This window comes from Electrophorus electricus, chromosome 1 (assembly GCF_013358815.1).
Source record: "Electrophorus electricus isolate fEleEle1 chromosome 1, fEleEle1.pri, whole genome shotgun sequence".
In the NCBI taxonomy this organism is placed as follows: Eukaryota; Metazoa; Chordata; class Actinopteri; order Gymnotiformes; family Gymnotidae; genus Electrophorus; species Electrophorus electricus.
In genome coordinates, this window is record NC_049535.1 from 35,170,103 (window position 1) to 35,188,799 (window position 18,697).

Genomic DNA, 18,697 nt, shown 5'->3' on the forward strand with positions numbered 1-18,697 from the left:
GGTGTAAGTGTTTGTCTGTTATGCCCAAGATTAAGCTCTGACACTTTTCAAACCTACTTGAAAAGATGATTTAGCAGAGAAAGTGGACAGAAGAAAAAAATGGCCCCCTAATTCAGTGGGAGCTCACATACTGTGCCCAGGAGACCTATTGTATATTTTGTGGTAGTTTTTCATTTATGGTACCAATGAACTAGCTAAGCTAGTGAAACCTAGGTTTACGCTAGTGTTAGTTAACTGTTATCTAACATTAACTTGGTTTGCTAGCAGCTTGTGTAGCTAGTTTTGTGTTTCTAGCAAATTGAGATAGTTAGTGTTGGCTAATTGGTAGTTAGCTAACTGGTTTAGGTAATCGCTAACGTTAGCTAGCTAGTTATGTGTTTTCGTGGTGGTTCTGGCAAACCAACTGCAAAGTTTAGTTAGTTGTAATGTGTAATTTCTTTTTGATATCTAATTTATACCTGGATAATATAAGGCCACTGCATTAACTTTTAAAATGCAAGCTTTCTCTTTCAGTTAACAAAATCTCCAAATGTTTTTCTAATGATCCATACTGTCCCTTCTATCGGAGCACATTAGAGCTGTAACAAAATATTAGTGTAATTTAATACTATTCTGTTGGTTGCTGAAACTGACCAACACCAACAGCCCCACCTAGTATAATTTTCATCAGCCGCCACTGGAAAAGACCTGAGTGACACATGAACAGATGATGTGTATCTTACCTTATGCCTAACCTCTCATAGCCTCTTTACTCTTACTATTGACAAAACTAAAAGAGCATATTCTTTGGATTTACCAAATGTGTGAACCATTTTTATATGCTGTTTTATTGCAAAGATATTAATAAAAACATTGAAAAACATCAAAGCTGAGGCACCAGTGCTTGTGTCGACCACAACAGGATAAGGATGTCCCAGAAGTGCACAATCCATCATTCATCCTATTTAGCCTGGGTTAGCAGGAGCTTGCCATACTTGTCTCTAGTTGGATTGTTTGAATTATTTCATTTTCTTTTCTGGCTGTTGATAATCTGGTAGATTATCTTGAATCGTCACAATCTGCAACTTCTTGGACTCCCACCCCATTTCTTTAGAAGCTAATCCTTCTTATCGTGGCAACAAGATCGCTTAACCCTACTGTTCAGCATACTGTTGAGTTGCTTGTTCAAATTTTCAAAATTTGCTTCATTTTTTTGAAAATCAAGTGAAAAATAAACCAAGCAGATGTTATTACCTGTGAAGCAGAAATGTGGCTAACATAGCATCACTGTTGAATAATTTCAGGTGTGTGTCCCCCCCCCCCGGGAACTTGAGAGGTTTTCAGCTGAATGTGAAGTGGTTGGTATTGCCAGTCAGCACCTCCAAATCCAAGGCCATGGTTATCTCTCAGAAAAGGACAACCCAAGGTCCTCCCTTAAGGTCCTCCCCAAAATGAAGGAGTTCAGGTATCTCAAGGTCTTGTTCACGAGTGATAGGAGGCGGGCTCTTCAGATTGACGACAGATTAGGAGCAGTAGCTGCAGTAATGCGGCCTCTGTACCGGACTGTGGTGGTGAAGAGGCAGATTAGATATAAAGCGAAGCTCTCAGTTTATAATTTGATCCACATCCTCATTCTCACTTGTGGTTATGAACTCTGGGTAATGACTGAAAGGTCAATGCAAGACGCAAGTGGCTGAAAGGAGGAGGTATGGACATGCATGATATGTACAGAACAAAACCAAACTATAACCAAAATATGAAGAATGTACAACCTTATTATCTAAAACATTTATTTTCCTTTCATAAATATAACTACTATTTGGAAAAAATGTTCATTTTACACAACTAGATGCACATTTAGCAAATCACATGGTTGCAGACTCAGACATGAAAACAACGTCATACAAATTGTATTATTCGATTGAATAAATATTGGCACATACTGTAAAAAAGGATTTTCCTCTGTGTTGCATAAGGATCCTATTTATTATAATGGATCACTGAGAGCCAGAGAGTATTCTGGTATATCTGAATATGGACTTACAAAAAGAGAAATCAAAACATCCCCTAGCAAACAGGGCTGACCCTTCTTAAACCTCCACTTTAACTACCTCAGTTCTGTGCAAAACATGCAGAAGGCAAATCAATAAATGTATCACAAAGCAAAGAGAAAAACAATATCAATGAATGACTAAACCCTGTCCCAAGTTGAAAGGTGGTGTAATGGAGAGTTGCTTCTAGAGGTAGAAGGATCACTAGATTCAGAAAGCACAATGATCCTCCACAGAACTGAATAAAATCTTGATCTGAGTATCACTGACTACATTTTTTTAGTGTTCCTTAATATTTCTATGGAAGTTTTTTTTTTAAACCCTTCCCAATTCCCAAGAAAACAGATTAAGGACAGGGGATAAATACAGTATCCAGGTGCAATGTGGGAAGATTTCTTATGTCCCACACATTTCAAGTGAATGATCTAAAACAAAATATAAGAATCATCAAATAAATAAAACCAAGCATGCACTAGATCTAAAAATGATCTTTCAGATCATTTATGGGCAAGGTGTCAAATGCAGCAAATTTAGCTATAGTGTGCTAAGAGTTTCACATGCTCAAAATTCAGACTGTAAAAATCAGGCAAAGGCTTGGTTAAATGTTTCCTGAATATGACCTGACCTGAGACATAGGACACAACAGATCAGTCAGGTAGACAACGAGCAGTCTGCTCACTCCGAGCTACACATGTTGGACCTGTGTCCTCATGAATCAGTTTGTGGCCGTTATTCTTTCTCGAATCTTTTCTCCCTTCTTCCTGTAACTGCACAGCGCTGCTCTCTCACCCCCTCATGTTGATCTTTGCTCATTTACATCTACGAAGGAAGGGTTTTCTTGGCCCTCAGGGAAGTATGTGTAGCGTGAAGGGCTTTCACCCGTAAATGTGTTCAGGTTGATGGGGATGACATCATAGGAGCCCGTCTGAAAGAGATGCACTAATGAGTATTACACATAAACCGGTCAACATATGCCAAACACCTTCATCCTCACCCCACCCCCTCTCCTACTTAGACACCAAAACCCAGGACAGACACATATACCTGTGCCCATACACACACCGATTGTTCACTTGAATTTTCATTTAATCAACCCATGAATACAAGTGGCTCATTAATAAAGAACAGGTGGCTCATTAATAAAGGAAACTTATATCACCCATGCAAAGTGGGTGATATAAAGGCCATTTTATGACCAAGATAAAAATGGTGGACAGGACCCAACATGGTAGACTGGGTTATATAGTGTTGTGCACTAAAAGAGTTGCAGAGTACCAAGAGAGAGTGGGAATCGTACACCAACACACACACGCGCACACACACACACCATGGCAGAGTGATTGGCCGGGCGAGTTGCGAGGTGAGCAGATAGGGCATACAGTCTTACCTTTCCTCTCATCTTCTAAAGCATCAGAATGGAGGGAGGGAGAAACATGCAGGGTAAAGCGTGGAGTCAGCACACACAACACACGCACACACACACATACACATATGGATTTATTCACAAGGGAACAGGTCTCATGTGCTTCTGTATGGGGATATTGGTGCTGTATGGTGTGGAAGCTACCCTGACCAATGTGGAAGTGAAAGCATTTGGGATTCAGATCACATGAGGCGATTAACATATTAGCTCTCAATTACATACACAATGTGCAAGTCATTTGAGTTAGCTTGTGTGCTTTGTGTTTTTGTTCATTCATGAGTAGACGTGCTTCAAGTCCATGCTGCAATTATGGAAACGCAATTCAGAACACTGTTCTGCTCTGTGCCACGGATCTCTTCATTCTTCATCTCTTCATCAGCGGCGTGGTCCTGCTCCCATACAGTGGGTGGCAGTGGTGCTCTCATTACTGAAACGTGTGCTGGGTACAAGCAAGTAGGTGCTTCATGTGTACTCTTGTCACAGTGGGTTATTCAGGATACAACATTGAGATTATTGAGGGGGGCTTACTATCAGCAAAAGTTGTCAGTGAAACAGCTGAAGAAGAAAAGTGAAGACTTGCCACCTACTTAAGTAATTTGTCCTGGCTGTTGATCTGACTACTGATTTATGGGCATAGTCTGAATCAGCCAATGTGTGCCAAGGTACAGTTGGCGGATTCTACCAGCATGGATGAGGTGAGGTGGCAGTAGCGTTGGGAACACTCACCAGTACGTTGTTGGGGGGTTTCCAGACACTTACAGGCCTGGTGCCCGGGTCCAGCCGCTCCACACTGGCACCTGCGCCATTAGGCTGTGAGGGTATGGCAGAGGCACGGGGGAATGGCGTAAAGCTCTGCGAGTGCAAGGAGCGTCCTTCGTCCAGAGGGTAAAGACAGGTGTCGTAGCTCATGCGCCTAGAGTTTCTCCTGTAGACACACCCACCCAAAACCACACACAGAAACATCAGGTAAATCAGGTAAACATCATTGTAAATTTTTCTGTAGGAGATGGAAAAAATTAATAGATTAAAATGTAATGAATTCTGTAGCTTTAAGGTCAGAAATACAAACAAACAGCATTGTGTGCTCTCTCTCATGCTCACGGCCTCTACGTTCCATTAATGTACCCACCTGCGTATAATACCGTAGACAAGGATGGCAAGTAGTAGGATAAGCAGAAGCGCCCCTAAAACGCAAGCTACAACCACCAGTGCCACCAAAGACGCTATCACAGAAAAAACACACACCCCCCCTTAATAAGGCTCTAGTGTAGACAGATCAAATATTAATAAAAGTAATGATGATAATAATAATAAATAATAATAATAATGGTCATCCATTAGTGTTCTTATATTTTAAAAAATCAAGTCAGTCCAAGCCAAAAATAAATGACTAACTTACAGTCATTACAGTTGAAGCCAGAATAACCAAATGGACACCTGGAAATAATCAAGAAAATTACTAACACTGATGTCAAAGCAAATCAACAGTTGGTTACAGTGGCGTTACATCTTTACAGCTGTAGAGGGCACAAGTGAGGTAATCACAGGCTGGCTATATTGAAGTCAAACGAGTTAAAAAAGTATATATGAAAAAAAATATTTAAAACAGCCTTTTCACTGTCAGTTCTAAGAGTCTTAATTTAAGGATGCAATAAATATTACCTCCCTCTCCCTTGGAGGGTAAGGATGGGACACTTACGGCGTGCAGTCGGTGTGGTCGTTATTGGATCTGGAGCCAGGGGGACATGCTGAGAACGGAACAGACAGTGTTAGAATAGGCTGCATATTATTTGTTTATGTCCTGCCACTTTTTGGGCCAGATAACCTCGGTAAACAGGGACTACATGCCCCATAATCATGGAAATAACCTGTAAACAAATGAGCCACATGTTCTTTGAATCCACACACACACACTACTTTCCTCTTTGTCTGTACCATTAAAAAATTACATATAATAAAACAGCCTGGAAGCTTGTAAGTTACAGATATGAGCTCACTCGCCTACACACACACACACACACACATATACAAACCTATACAGCTCCTTGGAGAGTATTCATTTGCTATAAATCCAGGCAAGCAGGTGCAATTCGTAAGGCCGATACCACTGTCGCTACATTGTGTTGTGCTGAAGTCACACGGAAACGGAATCTGATTACACAGACTCGTAGCTGTGGGGAGAGCGAAGGGAGTCAAGCACACATCAACATGACATGTCTACACACTTACAGACCTCCTCTGTACCTCCACCTACTAGGGTGCCACATATTGTACAGTCAGCTAAAGGTAGATCACTGCTGTACTCTGAAGGCATGTCACTGACTCTGTGCTCATCATTTTTGGCTCCTTTCTGTCTCTCTTTTGTTTTTTTGTTTTGTTTGTTTTTGTGTGAGCCAAATTCATTGAAGTTGTAAATGCTGTTTATGCAAACGTACTCTCTCTCTCTCTCTCTCTCTCTCTCTCTCTCTCTATATATATATATATATATATATATATATATATATATATATATATATATATATATATATATATATATATATATATATATATATATATATATATATATTCATTCTCATAACAGTGTTTACTAGCCTGACCATGGCTAACCTCACCACTACTAGCCTGACCATAGCTGGGCTCACCATAATAAGTGGCATTGGCCAGAATGTTTCCACTGCTGCTGCTGTTAATGGCTGCGCTGATGGCAGTGGTGACTGCCTGGCGTAAAACTCTGGAGGTCGGCTCAAAAATGCTGTTCACTACAGCCACCACACTGCCAGATCTGCGGACACAGAGCACAGACGCCTGCTTAGCAAAGATCTTACATGGGAATAGGGCTGGCAAAACTTGCTCAGTGAGGACACTTACGATAGATTCAGAGTTTTGAGCTCTATGTAGTCTGACAGAGGGTGCAAAGCTTGATACAGCTGGGAGAGAGGAAGAGACAGTAAGCAAACATCGCTTGTGTAAATGTTCTGCACTACTAGTAGTTGATATAGTTGTGTAAATAATGTGCATTTCAACATGATTACATAATGCATGTGATTTTTCCCAAATCTGTGGTTTGCATCATGTCTATTCTGTATTACACAGGTGAGATTTACTGTAGCAAGAGGAGGACTTGTGTGGGTTTCAGTGCTGAACAGATGGAGCCTCACCTGTCCAGACAATTCAGCAGCAAACTGGTGGAATTCCTGAGAATGACTGTTCTTCATTTGGTCCACAAACGAACGGTTCACACGCAGAACACCTGGGAACACTTTTGCTAACGAGAGAGCGAGAGGGAGAAAGAGAGATAGGGGAGAGGAGCAGTAAAGCACTTCAGCTAAAATTATTTATGATTCTTTATTGTTGAGCCTTGATCTCTGACCCTGACCTTCTAAACAGTTGCCCATTGAGAGGATGGTTCCAGCTATGCATACGCAGGTGGTGTTTATACACACACTGAGACGTGGACAGGACCCAGTCGGACAGTTGCCTGGAGGAGGGACAGAGACACAGAGAAAGAACGAGGGAGGGTGAAAGAGAGAGAGAGTGATCTATGTGGACTTGTCATATATGCTGGATTGAAGTGCAACCACACATTGCTCATGGCTGTACACACAAACAACTCACCAGATCTCAAATACATTAAATAAATTCAAATTAGAAGTCTCTTCTTTGCTTTTTGGTGTAAGTATTAAACACACAAATGGCAGAGAAGCACTTCCAAACCTGGTAGTGTTGCTGTGTTGGTAACAGAGGCAGAGGTGACTGGACGTATGGTGACATTGCTCTGTGGAGTAGTGATGGATCCTGGCCGTGTGGCATTGCTCTCTGGAGACGAAGATGGAGTTATCGATGGAGCTGTAGACTTGTTTGGGTGTGTCATTGTAGTATTGTCCAGGACTAGTGTCATGGTTGTGAGTGTAGTTGCTACCGTGCTTATGCTTGTTGTGTTTGTTATGGTGTTGTTAGTCTGTGGAGTAGTGATGGATCCTGGCCTTGTGGCATTGCTCACTGGAGACGGAGATGGAGTTATCGATGGACCTGTGGACTTGTTTGGGTGTGTCATTGTAGTATTGTCCAGGACTGGTGTCATGGTTGTGAGTGTAGTTGCTGCAGTGTTTATGTTTGTTGTGTTTGTTATGGTGTTGTTAGTCTGTGGAGTAGTGATGCATCCTGGCCTTGTGGCATTGCTCACTGAAGATGGAGATGGAGTTATCGATGGAGCTGTAGACTTGTTTGGGTGTGTCATTGTAGTATTGTCCAGGACTGGTGTCATGGTTGTGAGTGTAGTTGCTACAGTGCTTATATTGTTTGTTGTGTTTGTTATGGTGTTGTTAGTCTGTGGAGTAGTGATGGATCCTGGCCTTGTGGCATTGCTCACTGGAGACGGAGATGGAGTTATCGATGGACCTGTGGACTTGTTTGGGTGTGTCATTGTAGTATTGTCCAGGACTGGTGTCATGGTTGTGAGTGTAGTTGCTACCGTGCTTATGTTTGTTGTGTTTGTTAGGGTGTTGTTACTCTGTGGAGTAGTGATGGACCCTGGCCTTGTGGCATTGCTCACTGGAGACGGAGATGAAGTTATCGATGGACCTGTGGACTTGTTTGGGTGTGTCATTGTAGTATTGTCCAGGACTGGTGTCATGGTTGTGAGTGTAGTTGCTACAGTGGTTATATTGTTTGTTGTGTTTGTTATGGTGTTGTTAGTCTGTGGAGTAGTGATGGATCCTGGCCTTGTGGCATTGCTCACTGGAGACGGAGATGAAGTTATCGATGGACCTGTGGACTTGTTTGGGTGTGTCATTGTAGTATTGTCCAGGACTAGTGTCATGGTTGTGAATGTAGTTGCTACAGTGTTTATGTTTGTTGTGTTTGTTATGGTGTTGTTAGTCTGTGGAGTAGTGATGGATCCTGGCCTTGTGGCATTGCTCACTGGAGATGGAGATGGAGTTATCGATGGAGCTGTAGACTTGTTTGGGTGTGTCATTGTAGTATTGTCCAGGACTGGTGTCATGGTTGTGAGTGTAGTTGCTACAGTGCTTATATTGTTTGTTGTGTTTGTTATGGTGTTGTTAGTCTGTGGAGTAGTGATGGATCCTGGCCTTGTGGCATTGCTCACTGGAGACGGAGTTATCGAAGGACCTGTGGACTTGTTTGGGTGTGTCATTGTAGTATTGTCCAGGACTGGTGTCATGGTTGTGAGTGTAGTTGCTACAGTGCTTATATTGTTTGTTATGGTGTTGTTAGTCTGTGGAGTAGTGATGGATCCTGGCCTTGTGGCATTGCTCACTGGAGACGGAGTTATCGAAGGACCTGTGGACTTGTTTGGGTGTGTCATTGTAGTATTGTCCAGGACTGGTGTCATGGTTGTGAGTGTAGTTGCTACGGTGCTTATATTGTTTGTTATGGTGTTGTTAGTCTGTGGAGTAGTGATGGATCCTGGCCTTGTGGCATTGCTCACTGGAGACGGAGATGGAGTTATCGATGGAGCTGTAGACTTGTTTGGGTGTGTCATTGTAGTATTGTCCAGCACTGGTGTCATGGTTGTGAGTGTAGTTGCTACAGTGCTTATATTGTTTGTTGTGTTTGTTATGGTGTTGTTAGTCTGTGGAGTAGTGATGGATCCTAGTCTTGTGGCATTGCTCACTGGAGACGGAGTTAACAAAGGACCTGTGGACTTGTTTGGGTGTGTCATTGTAGTATTGTCCAGGACTGGTGTCATGGTTGTGAGTGTAGTTGCTACAGTGCTTATATTGTTTGTTGTGTTTGTTATGGTGTTGTTAGTCTGTGGAGTAGTGATGGATCCTGGCCTTGTGGTATTGCTCACTGGAGACGGAGTTATCGAAGGACCTGTGGACTTGTTTGGGTGTGTCATTGTAGTATTGTCCAGGACTGGTGTCATGGTTGTGAGTGTAGTTGCTACAGTGCTTATATTGTTTGTTATGTTTGTTATGGTGTTGTTAGTCTGTGGAGTAGTGATGGATCCTGGCCTTGTGGCATTGCTCACTGGAGACGGAGTTATCGAAGGACCTGTGGACTTGTTTGGGTGTGTCATTGTAGTATTGTCCAGGACTGGTGTCATGGTTGTGAGTGTAGTTGCTACAGTGCTTATATTGTTTGTTATGGTGTTGTTAGTCTGTGGAGTAGTGATGGATCCTGGCCTTGTGACATTGCTCACTGGAGACGGAGATGGAGTTATCGATGGAGCTGTAGACTTGTTTGGGTGTGTCATTGTAGTATTGTCCAGCACTGGTGTCATGGTTGTGAGTGTAGTTGCTACAGTGCTTATATTGTTTGTTGTGTTTGTTATGGTGTTGTTAGTCTGTGGAGTAGTGATGGATCCTGGCCTTGTGGCATTGCTCACTGAAGACGGAGTTATCGAAGGACCTGTGGACTTGTTTGGGTGTGTCATTGTAGTATTGTCCAGGACTGGTGTCATGGTTGTGAGTGTAGTTGCTACAGTGCTTATATTGTTTGTTGTGTTTGTTATGGTGTTGTTAGTCTGTGGAGTAGTGATGGATCCTGGCCTTGTGGCATTGCTCACTGGAGACGGAGATGGAGTTATCGATGGAGCTGTAGACTTGTTTGGGTGTGTCATTGTAGTATTGTCCAGGAGTGGTGTCATGGTTGTGAGTGTAGTTGCTACAGTGTTTATGTTGTTTGTTGTGTTTGTTATGGTGTTGTTACCCTGTGGAGTAGTGATGGATCCTGGCCTTGTGGCATTGCTCGCTGGAGATGGAGATGGAGTTATCGATGGAGCTGTAGACTTGTTTGGGTGTGTCATTGTAGTATTGTCCAGGACTGGTGTCATGGTTGTGAGTGTAGTTGCTACAGTGTTTATGTTGTTTGTTGTGTTTGTTATGGTGTTGTTACCCTGTGGAGTAGTGATGGATCCTGGCCTTGTGGCATTGCTCGCTGGAGATGGAGATGGAGTTATCGATGGAGCTGTAGACTTGTTTGGGTGTGTCATTGTAGTATTGTCCAGGACTGGTGTCATGGTTGTGAATGTAGTTGCTACAGTGCTTATGCTGTTTTTGCTAGTTGCTGTGGTACTGATCGGTTTTCCAACTGTACTCGTAACACTGCTTTGTGCTGTTGTTAGTGTTACAGTCATGGGTGTAGCTTTGCTTAATGTGGTTGCAGAAGTATTATGTGTGGTTATATTTGATGGTGTGCTTGTAATATCTGTTGTGATTGTAGTTAAGGGTGTCAATGTATTATTTCCTGGAGCTGTTGTTTCTGATGGAAGTGCTGTGATGGAAGTGAAAGGTGTAGTTATAGAATTCCCTATTGTTGTGGTTGCTGTAATGTTTGTCATAGCAGTAGTTAATGGTGTATTTTCAGTACTTCCAGATGCTGTTGTTTTTATGGTAGTAATAGCTGTTGCTGCTGCTGTTTCTGTAGTGAAGTGCGTTATGGGTATACTTGTACTGACTGGTGATGTAGGATTACTGGCTGATGTCATACTGCTTTGGCTGGTCTCTGTTTCCATAGTGAAGTGCGTTATGGGTGTACTTGTACTGATTGGTGATATAGGATTACTGGTCGATGCCATACTGCTTTGGCTCGTCTCTGTTTCCATAGTGAAAGGCGTTATGGGTGTACTTGTACTGAGTGGTGATGTAGGATTACTGGCTGATGTCATGCTGCTTTGGCTGGTCTCTGTTTCCATAGTGAAGTGCGTTATGGGTATACTTGTACTGATTGGTGATGTAGGATTACTGGTCGATGCCATACTGCTTTGGCTCATCTCTGTTTCCATAGTGAAGGGTGTTATGGGTGTACTTGTACTGACTGGTGATGTAGGATTACTGGCTGATGTCATACTGCTTTGGCTGGTCTCTGTTTCCATAGTGAAGGGTGTTATGGGTGTACTTGTACTGACTGGTGATGTAGGATTACTGGCTGATGTCATACTGCTTTCACTCGTCTCTGTTTCCCTAGTGAAGGGCGTTATGGGTGTACTTGTACTGACGGGTGATGTAGGATTACTGTTTGATGCCATACTGCTTTGGCTGGTCTCTGTTTCCTCGGTGAAGGGCGTTATGGGTATACTTGTACTGACTGATGATGTAGGATTACTGGTCGACCTCATACTGTTTTCACTTGTCTCTGTTTCCATAGTGAAGGGCGTTATGGGTGTACTTGTACTGATTGGTGATGTAGGATTACTGGTCGACGCCATACTGCTTTCACTCGTCTCTGTTTCCTCAGTGAAGGGCGTTATGGGTGTACTTGTACTGATTTGTGATGTAGGATTACTGGTTGATGCCATACTGCTTTGGCTGGTCTCTGTTTCCTCAGTGAAGGGCATTATGGGTATACTTGTACTGACTGGTGATGTAGGATTACTGGTCGACCTCATACTGCTTTCACTCGTCTCTTTTTCCATAGTGAAGGGTGTTATGGGTGTACTTGTACTGACTGGTGATGTAGGATTACTGGCTGATGTCATACTGCTTTGGCTGGTCTCTGTTTCCATAGTGAAGGGCATTATGGGTATACTTGTACTGACTGGTGATGTAGGATTACTGGTCGACCTCATACTGCTTTCACTTGTCTCTGTTTCCATAGTGAAGGGTGTTATGGGTGTACTTGTACTGACAGGTGATGTAGGATTACTGGTTGATGCCATACTGCTTTGGCTGGTCTCTATTTCCTCAGTGAAGGGCGTTATGGGTATACTTGTACTGACTGGTGATGTAGGATTACTGGTCGACGCCATACTGCTTTCACTCGTGTCTGTTTCCATAGTGATGGGCGTTATGGGTATACTTGTACTGACTGGTGATGTAGGATTACTGGTCGACGCCATACTGCTTTCACTCGTCTCTGTTTCCTCTGTGAAGGGCGTTATGGGTGTACTTGTACTGACTGATGATGTAGGATTACTGGTTGATGCCATACTGCTTTGGCTGGTCTCTGTTTCCTCAGTGAAGGGCGTTATGGGTATACTTGTACTGATTGGTGATATAGGATTACTGGTCGACCTCATACTGCTTTCACTCGTCTCTGTTTCCATAGTGAAGGGCGTTATGGCTGTACTTGTACTGAATGGTGATGTAAGATTACTGGCTGATGTCATACTGCTTTGGCTGGTCTCTGTTTCCATAGTGAAGGGCGTTATGGGTATACTTGTACTGACTGGTGATGTAGGATTACTGGTCGACGCCATACTGCTTTCACTCATCTCTGTTTCCATAGTGAAGGGCGTTATGGGTGTACTTGTACTGACTGGTGATGTAGGATTACTGTTTGAAGCCATACTGCTTTGGCTGGTCTCTGTTTCCTCGGTGAAGGGTGTTATGGATATAGTTGTACTGACTGATGATGTAGGATTACTGGTTGACCTCATACTGCTTTCACTTGTCTCTGTTTCCATAGTGAAGGGTGTTATGGGTGTACTTGTACTGATTGGTGATGTAGGATTACTGGTCGGCGCCATACTGCTTTCACTCGTCTCTGTTTCCATAGTGAAGGGCGTTATGGGTGTACTTGTACTGATTGGTGATATAGGATTACTGGTCGACGCCATACTGCTTTGGCTGGTCTCTGTTTCCTCAGTGAAGGGCGTTATGGGTATACTTGTACTGATTGATGATGTAGGATTACTGGTCGACGCCATACTGCTTTGGCTGGTCTCTGTTTCCTCAGTGTAGGGCGTTATGGGTATACTTGTACTGATTGATGATGTAGGATTACTGGTTGATGCCATACTGCTTTGGCTGGTCTCTGTTTCCTCAGTGAAGGGCGTTGTGGGTATACTTGTACTGACTGATGATGTAGGATTACTGGTTGATGCCATACTGCTTTGGCTGGTCTCTGTTTCCTCAGTGAAGGGCGTTGTGGGTATACTTGTACTGACTGATGATGTAGGATTACTGGTTGATGCCATACTGCTTTGGCTGGTCTCTGTTTCCTCAGTGAAGGGCGTTATGGGTGTACTTGTACTGACTGGTGATGTACGATCACTGGTCAACCTCATACTGCTTTGGCTGGTCTCTGTAGGAAATTCAAAAAATCACAAATATAGTCCAACACCCATCCTTAGTTTAAAGGACACCTTTTCTGAACATCTACCCTCTGTATTTGTAAATCATGAGCACAAAACAATTTTAAACCCAGCTTTCTCTGTCTCTTTTGCTGTTTTTCTCCTCTCTCTCTCTCTCTCTCTCTCTCTCTCACACACACACACACACACACACAAACAAACAAGTATAAGCTATGTTATAACTATAACTAAAAGGGAAATGTGACTATGGAAGAGATACAAAATCTTTATGCAGGTAAAAATAAACTTTATGTACAAAAAATTATAAATGGAATGGAATACACCACATGTATTTCCAAGTGATTGCAAATGGTCAAAAACATATTTCCAAAAACAAAATTTGACTGCATATTTTAAACATTTTCAGAACTATGAAGAATGCACATTAGCTAGTCAGGGTTACAGCCTTTTACCAACCCCATTAATTTGGTATTATGTGAGGAAATCTGTTATAAATTAACAGATGTTTTCTGGACGCTAGAAATAAGACAGACCAGATCTGCACTCAACAATCCCAAATAATGATACACATCTCTTCACCTTGCATTGTAGTACAGAAGTTAAAATACCCATACTTGGGTTCTTATGTATTAGTAGAGCTATTTTTATATTGTAAGTATGTACATATCACATATTTAACCTTACATTTTTAATTAATTTCATCTTTATAATTGTAAATGATCTTTTAATATTACTTTTTGTGTATTTTCTTTCGTGTATGAACTGTACTATATGAATAACCTTGCCTAGATGACATACATACATACCTCCATGTTTGGCAGTGACCCCTACCTGCATCTGATGGAGCGTGCGTAGGCATGGAGGGCGGTGCAGTGCTGGGCACAATGGAGGGTGAAGCAGTAGTCTCAGTGCTTGAGAAGATGGCTGTCATGCTGCTATGGGTATTAGCAGTAGCTGAAGACTCCTTTTCCATAGAAACATTAGTTGATGTCGAGAAGGTGGTAAGTTCAGAGCCAGTAGTAGTGTGCCATGAGGACTCGGCGCTAATGGGCACGGAGGCGGGGCTTTCATTTCCAGGTGCAGTGGGTGTGGCTGATGAGACCATTCTTGTTGCTGTGTGGGTGGAGTTTGTGGACTCACTCATCCAAGTGGCAGACAAAAGATCCTCAGTGCCATGAGAGATCGTGGTCTGGATGTCTGTGGTCACAACAGGGGTGAGGGAATTTGTAGATTCAGCGGAGGTCATGTAGGACTGGGGGAACGTTTCTGTGGGATTACTGGAAACCTTTGTACTGTGAGAGCTTGTGGTCTGGATGTCTGAGGTCACTACAGGGGTGAGGGAATTTGTAGATTCAGTGGAGGTCATGTAGGACTGGGAGACCGTGTCTGTGGGATTGTGTGCAATGGAACCCGTAGTCTGGCTGTCTGTGGGATTATAGGTAGTGGAATATGTTGTGCTTTGAGAGATCATAATCTGGCTGTCTGTGGAATTATGGGTAGTGGAATCCGTTGTGCTTTGAGAGATCATAATCTGGCTGTTTGTGGAATTATGGGTAGTGGAATCCGTTGTGCTTTGAGAGATCATAATCTGGCTGTCTGTGGAATTATGGGTAGTGGAATATGTTGTGTTGTGAGAAATTGTGGTCTGGTTGTCTGTGGAATTATGGTTAGTTGAACCTTTCACAGCAGAGTCTGTTGTTGTCGTGGAAGCAGTCATGGATGTGGTCATGCTGGAAACTGTGGGTGAGTCTGTTGTAGCCATGAGAGCTGTAAACACACATATAAAAATAAATAAATAGGAACTAGATTACATTAAACATGTACAAACACAGAAAGGAGTGGTAATTCTGCACAATGCACAGCAAGCAGCTAGCAAGACATTTTAGAAACACTTCCCATTCTGAAATCATAGTGTATGGCTGTTTTGAGATCCACTGTGCTATCTTGTTTTCTACCAGTAGGGGACCTAACTGTGTCACTGTGATTACAAGCAATAATCACACTGACCCATGGTCAAACACGAAGGGACCAAAGTTTGCTAGATTTTTCCAGATCCTTGTTTGTATGCAGTTTATTCTTATACTGACACTTCCATTGTATCTAACAGGCTAAGTGAGATCATGACTTTGCTAGCCTCTTACTGTTCTATCAGATTGTTCTCAGATAGAAAGCCTAGGCAAATCAAAGATACAAAGTTAAATTTAAAAAAGGCAGTGACATTTAAAAATGTTCACTCTCTCACTTTCACTCTCTCCTGCTCTGTCTCTCCCTTTTGTTTTCTCTCCCTCACTCTTCCTTACATTCTCTCACTCTCCTTTCATTTTCTCTCTCTCCCTTTCATTCTCTCTCACTATCCCTCCATACTAGACATATATATAACTTACTGAGTCAGTTAACTTAATTTTTTTCCAGGAACACAGCAACATGTAGTGTGTTGAGGTTTATTGCCTAGTTACCAAAGCTCAATGAAAAATGAAACGGGACCGACGTGAGGCTGGGAACATGCCCACCTGCCAGAACAGGGCTATATTGCTATTTATTATCCAAATAGAGAGCACACACCCACAGAAAAATAAATACTGATATTCAGAAAGTTAATGATCACCCATATAGAACCACTTTCTCTCACACTGAAACGCAGGTACACACAAACACACATCCTGGACACTGAAACACAGGTACACACAGACACACATCCTGGACACTGAAACACAGGTACACACAGACACACATCCTGGACGCTGAAACGCAGGTACACACAGACACATCCTGGACACTGAAACACAGGTACACACAGACACACATCCTGGACGCTTACACAGTGCCCTTTCTATCAGCAGTGCTTTTTGATTAGATTATTGAAGCATTACAAATTAATTAATTAGAGTCTGCTTGGATTGTGCAGGAAAAGATGGCTTGTAGCTGTGTAATGCTGAAATTCAAAATGTTTTGGAAAAACATGTTCTAGATTGAACAATGTGTTTACTTGTTTGCCTACAGGTGTGTTTGCTTGCAGGTGTGTAATGCTGAAAATCTAAATGTATTGGAAAAATGTTCTAGATTGAATGATTTGTTTATTGTTCACAAAAGACAGAAACATGCATGTGGCTTCTTTTCATTTCCTCTCTAGTTTCAGAGTACAGCATGGTTACATAATCTTGTTTGTGTGTGTGTGTGTGTGTGTGTGTGTGTGTGTGTGTGTGTGTGTGTGTGTGTGTGTGTGCGTGTGCATGCGTGTGTGTGTGTGCGCGTGCGCGTGCGTGAGAGCGTGCCCTCTTGAGTGAGTGTGAGAGAGAGTGTGTGAGAAAGAGAGCGCAAAAGATCTGTCCTAATTTCTATTTTAGTTTCTATGTTTATATAGTACACACTTGGTCATGCACGCACGATGCACACAGCGAAACCAGGGACAAGATGACGGCCCTCGAACAACCAGTCTAGCGAGGTACCACAAGAAGAGGGTGTTACAAAGACTGTGATGATAGTTAAACACACATTAAATGGTAAATGAGGGTAAATGACAAACATTTGTTAATGGCATAAAGTTGTCATCCAATTTTTTTTTAAATAAATATCCTGTATAAATATCCTGTATACCCTAGAGGCATGTAGAAAGTGTACAGTGTTAAAAAAAAAACACCTCACTGTGTATGTAGCTATTTGGCACCATTGGACGGGTGGTTCTTGACACACACTCACACACACACACACAAACAAACAAACTGTGACAGACACACATTACCAAATCCACTTGGTCACGCATACACATGCCCTGATGCCTGTGAGGGAGCCTACATTAGACATATGTTACATGCTGCGATGAGAATTTCACAGATGGCATCCTGTTGTGGCTGTTACCTTGTGCTCACCTGTCCTGTACTGAGCAGCGACCCTCCCCCCCAAACACTCTCACATTCCTCCACCCAGACACCCTCATGGTCCTCCACCCAGACACCCTCACATTCCTCCACCCAGACACCCTCATGGTCCTCCACCCAGACACCCTCACATTCCTCCACACAGACACCCTCACGGTCCTCCACCCACACACCTTCACATTCCTCCACACAGACACCCTCACGGTCCTCCACCCACACATCTTCACATTCCTCCACCCAGACACCCTCATGGTCCTCCACCCAGATACCTCATATTCCTTCACCCAGACACCCTCACATTCCTCCACCCAGACACCCAATCATCTCCATCAACAGTCTTGCTTCAGAGAGATATATTAACATTAGATCAGTTGTGTTGTCCCGTCTCTGTAACACAGGTGGGAACTCAAGTCCAAAGTCCCAAGTATGTAAACACACAATATATACACCAAATACAGAATATATACACATTATCATACACCTTATACATTTGTTAAAGTGAATACCCTCTTATGAATAGGGCTGTATAATATGCACAAAATAAATTGCAATATATCTCAATATACCCAGGAGTGTTAGGTTATGGGACTCATTTGTATATACCCACAGACTGTTGTATCAGTACTGCAGATACTAATACTGTAATAACAATTAAGAAACAGCCTACTGTGCAGACCTAGCATGGCTTAATATTCTATTTCTTCCTTACTATATAATCCTATGATAATTCATCTTTAATCATAAAGTGTGCTACACATGAATGACATGCGTGTGCCTGTGAGCCTTGGTATGATATGGCATGCAACACCTACACACTACCAGTCATCAGTTACATCAACACCTACACTCTACCAGTCATGAGATACATCAACACCTACACACTACCAGTCATCAGATACATCAACACCTACACACTACCAGTCATCAGATACATCAACACCTACACACTACCAGTCATCATATACATCAACACATATACTCTACCAGTCATGAGATACATCAACACATACACTCTGCCAGTCATGAGATACATCAACACCTACACTCTACCAGTCATGAGATACATCAACACCTACACACTACCAGTCATCAGTTACATCAACACCTACACTCTACCAGTCATGAGATACATCAACACCTACACACTACCAGTCATCAGATACATCAACACCTACACTCTACCAGTCATGAGATACATCAACACCTACACTCTACCAGTCATCAGATACATCAACACCTACACACTACCAGTCATCATATACATCAACACCTACACTCTACCAGTCATGAGATACATCAACACCTACACTCTACCAGTCATCAGATACATCAACACATACACTCTACCAGTCATCAGATACATCAACAC

At 42.5% G+C, this 18,697-nt stretch overlaps 1 protein-coding gene across 1 annotated transcript; it reads right to left on the reverse strand.

Moving 5' to 3' along the window:
* Window positions 1–1,829: 1,829 nt before the first annotated feature.
* On the reverse strand, window positions 1,830–15,163 carry si:ch211-198m17.1 (protein HEG). Its single transcript, XM_026995797.2, has 13 exons — window positions 15,131–15,163; window positions 7,168–7,269; window positions 6,830–6,931; window positions 6,612–6,718; window positions 6,322–6,380; window positions 6,096–6,235; window positions 5,487–5,624; window positions 5,153–5,201; window positions 4,853–4,890; window positions 4,583–4,676; window positions 4,180–4,378; window positions 3,418–3,429; window positions 1,830–2,955 (listed from the first exon to the last, which is right to left on the reverse strand). The coding sequence occupies exons 3-13, from the start codon at window positions 6,846–6,848 to the stop codon at window positions 2,824–2,826; spliced, it is 987 nt and encodes a 328-aa protein (XP_026851598.2). The 5' UTR covers window positions 6,849–6,931; window positions 7,168–7,269; window positions 15,131–15,163; the 3' UTR covers window positions 1,830–2,823.
* Between the last annotated feature and the right edge of the window lie 3,534 nt (window positions 15,164–18,697).

Bases quoted from the DNA above. Each gene is read 5' to 3' on its own strand.
- si:ch211-198m17.1 (XM_026995797.2), bottom strand. The intron at 5,202-5,486 runs GTTTGTATATGT...TTCCGTTCTCAG, and splicing joins CTCTCCAAGGAGCTGTATAG to CATGTCCCCCTGGCTCCAGA. The intron at 4,677-4,852 runs GTAAGTTAGTCA...TTTCTGTGATAG, and splicing joins TGGCTTCAACTGTAATGACT to CGTCTTTGGTGGCACTGGTG.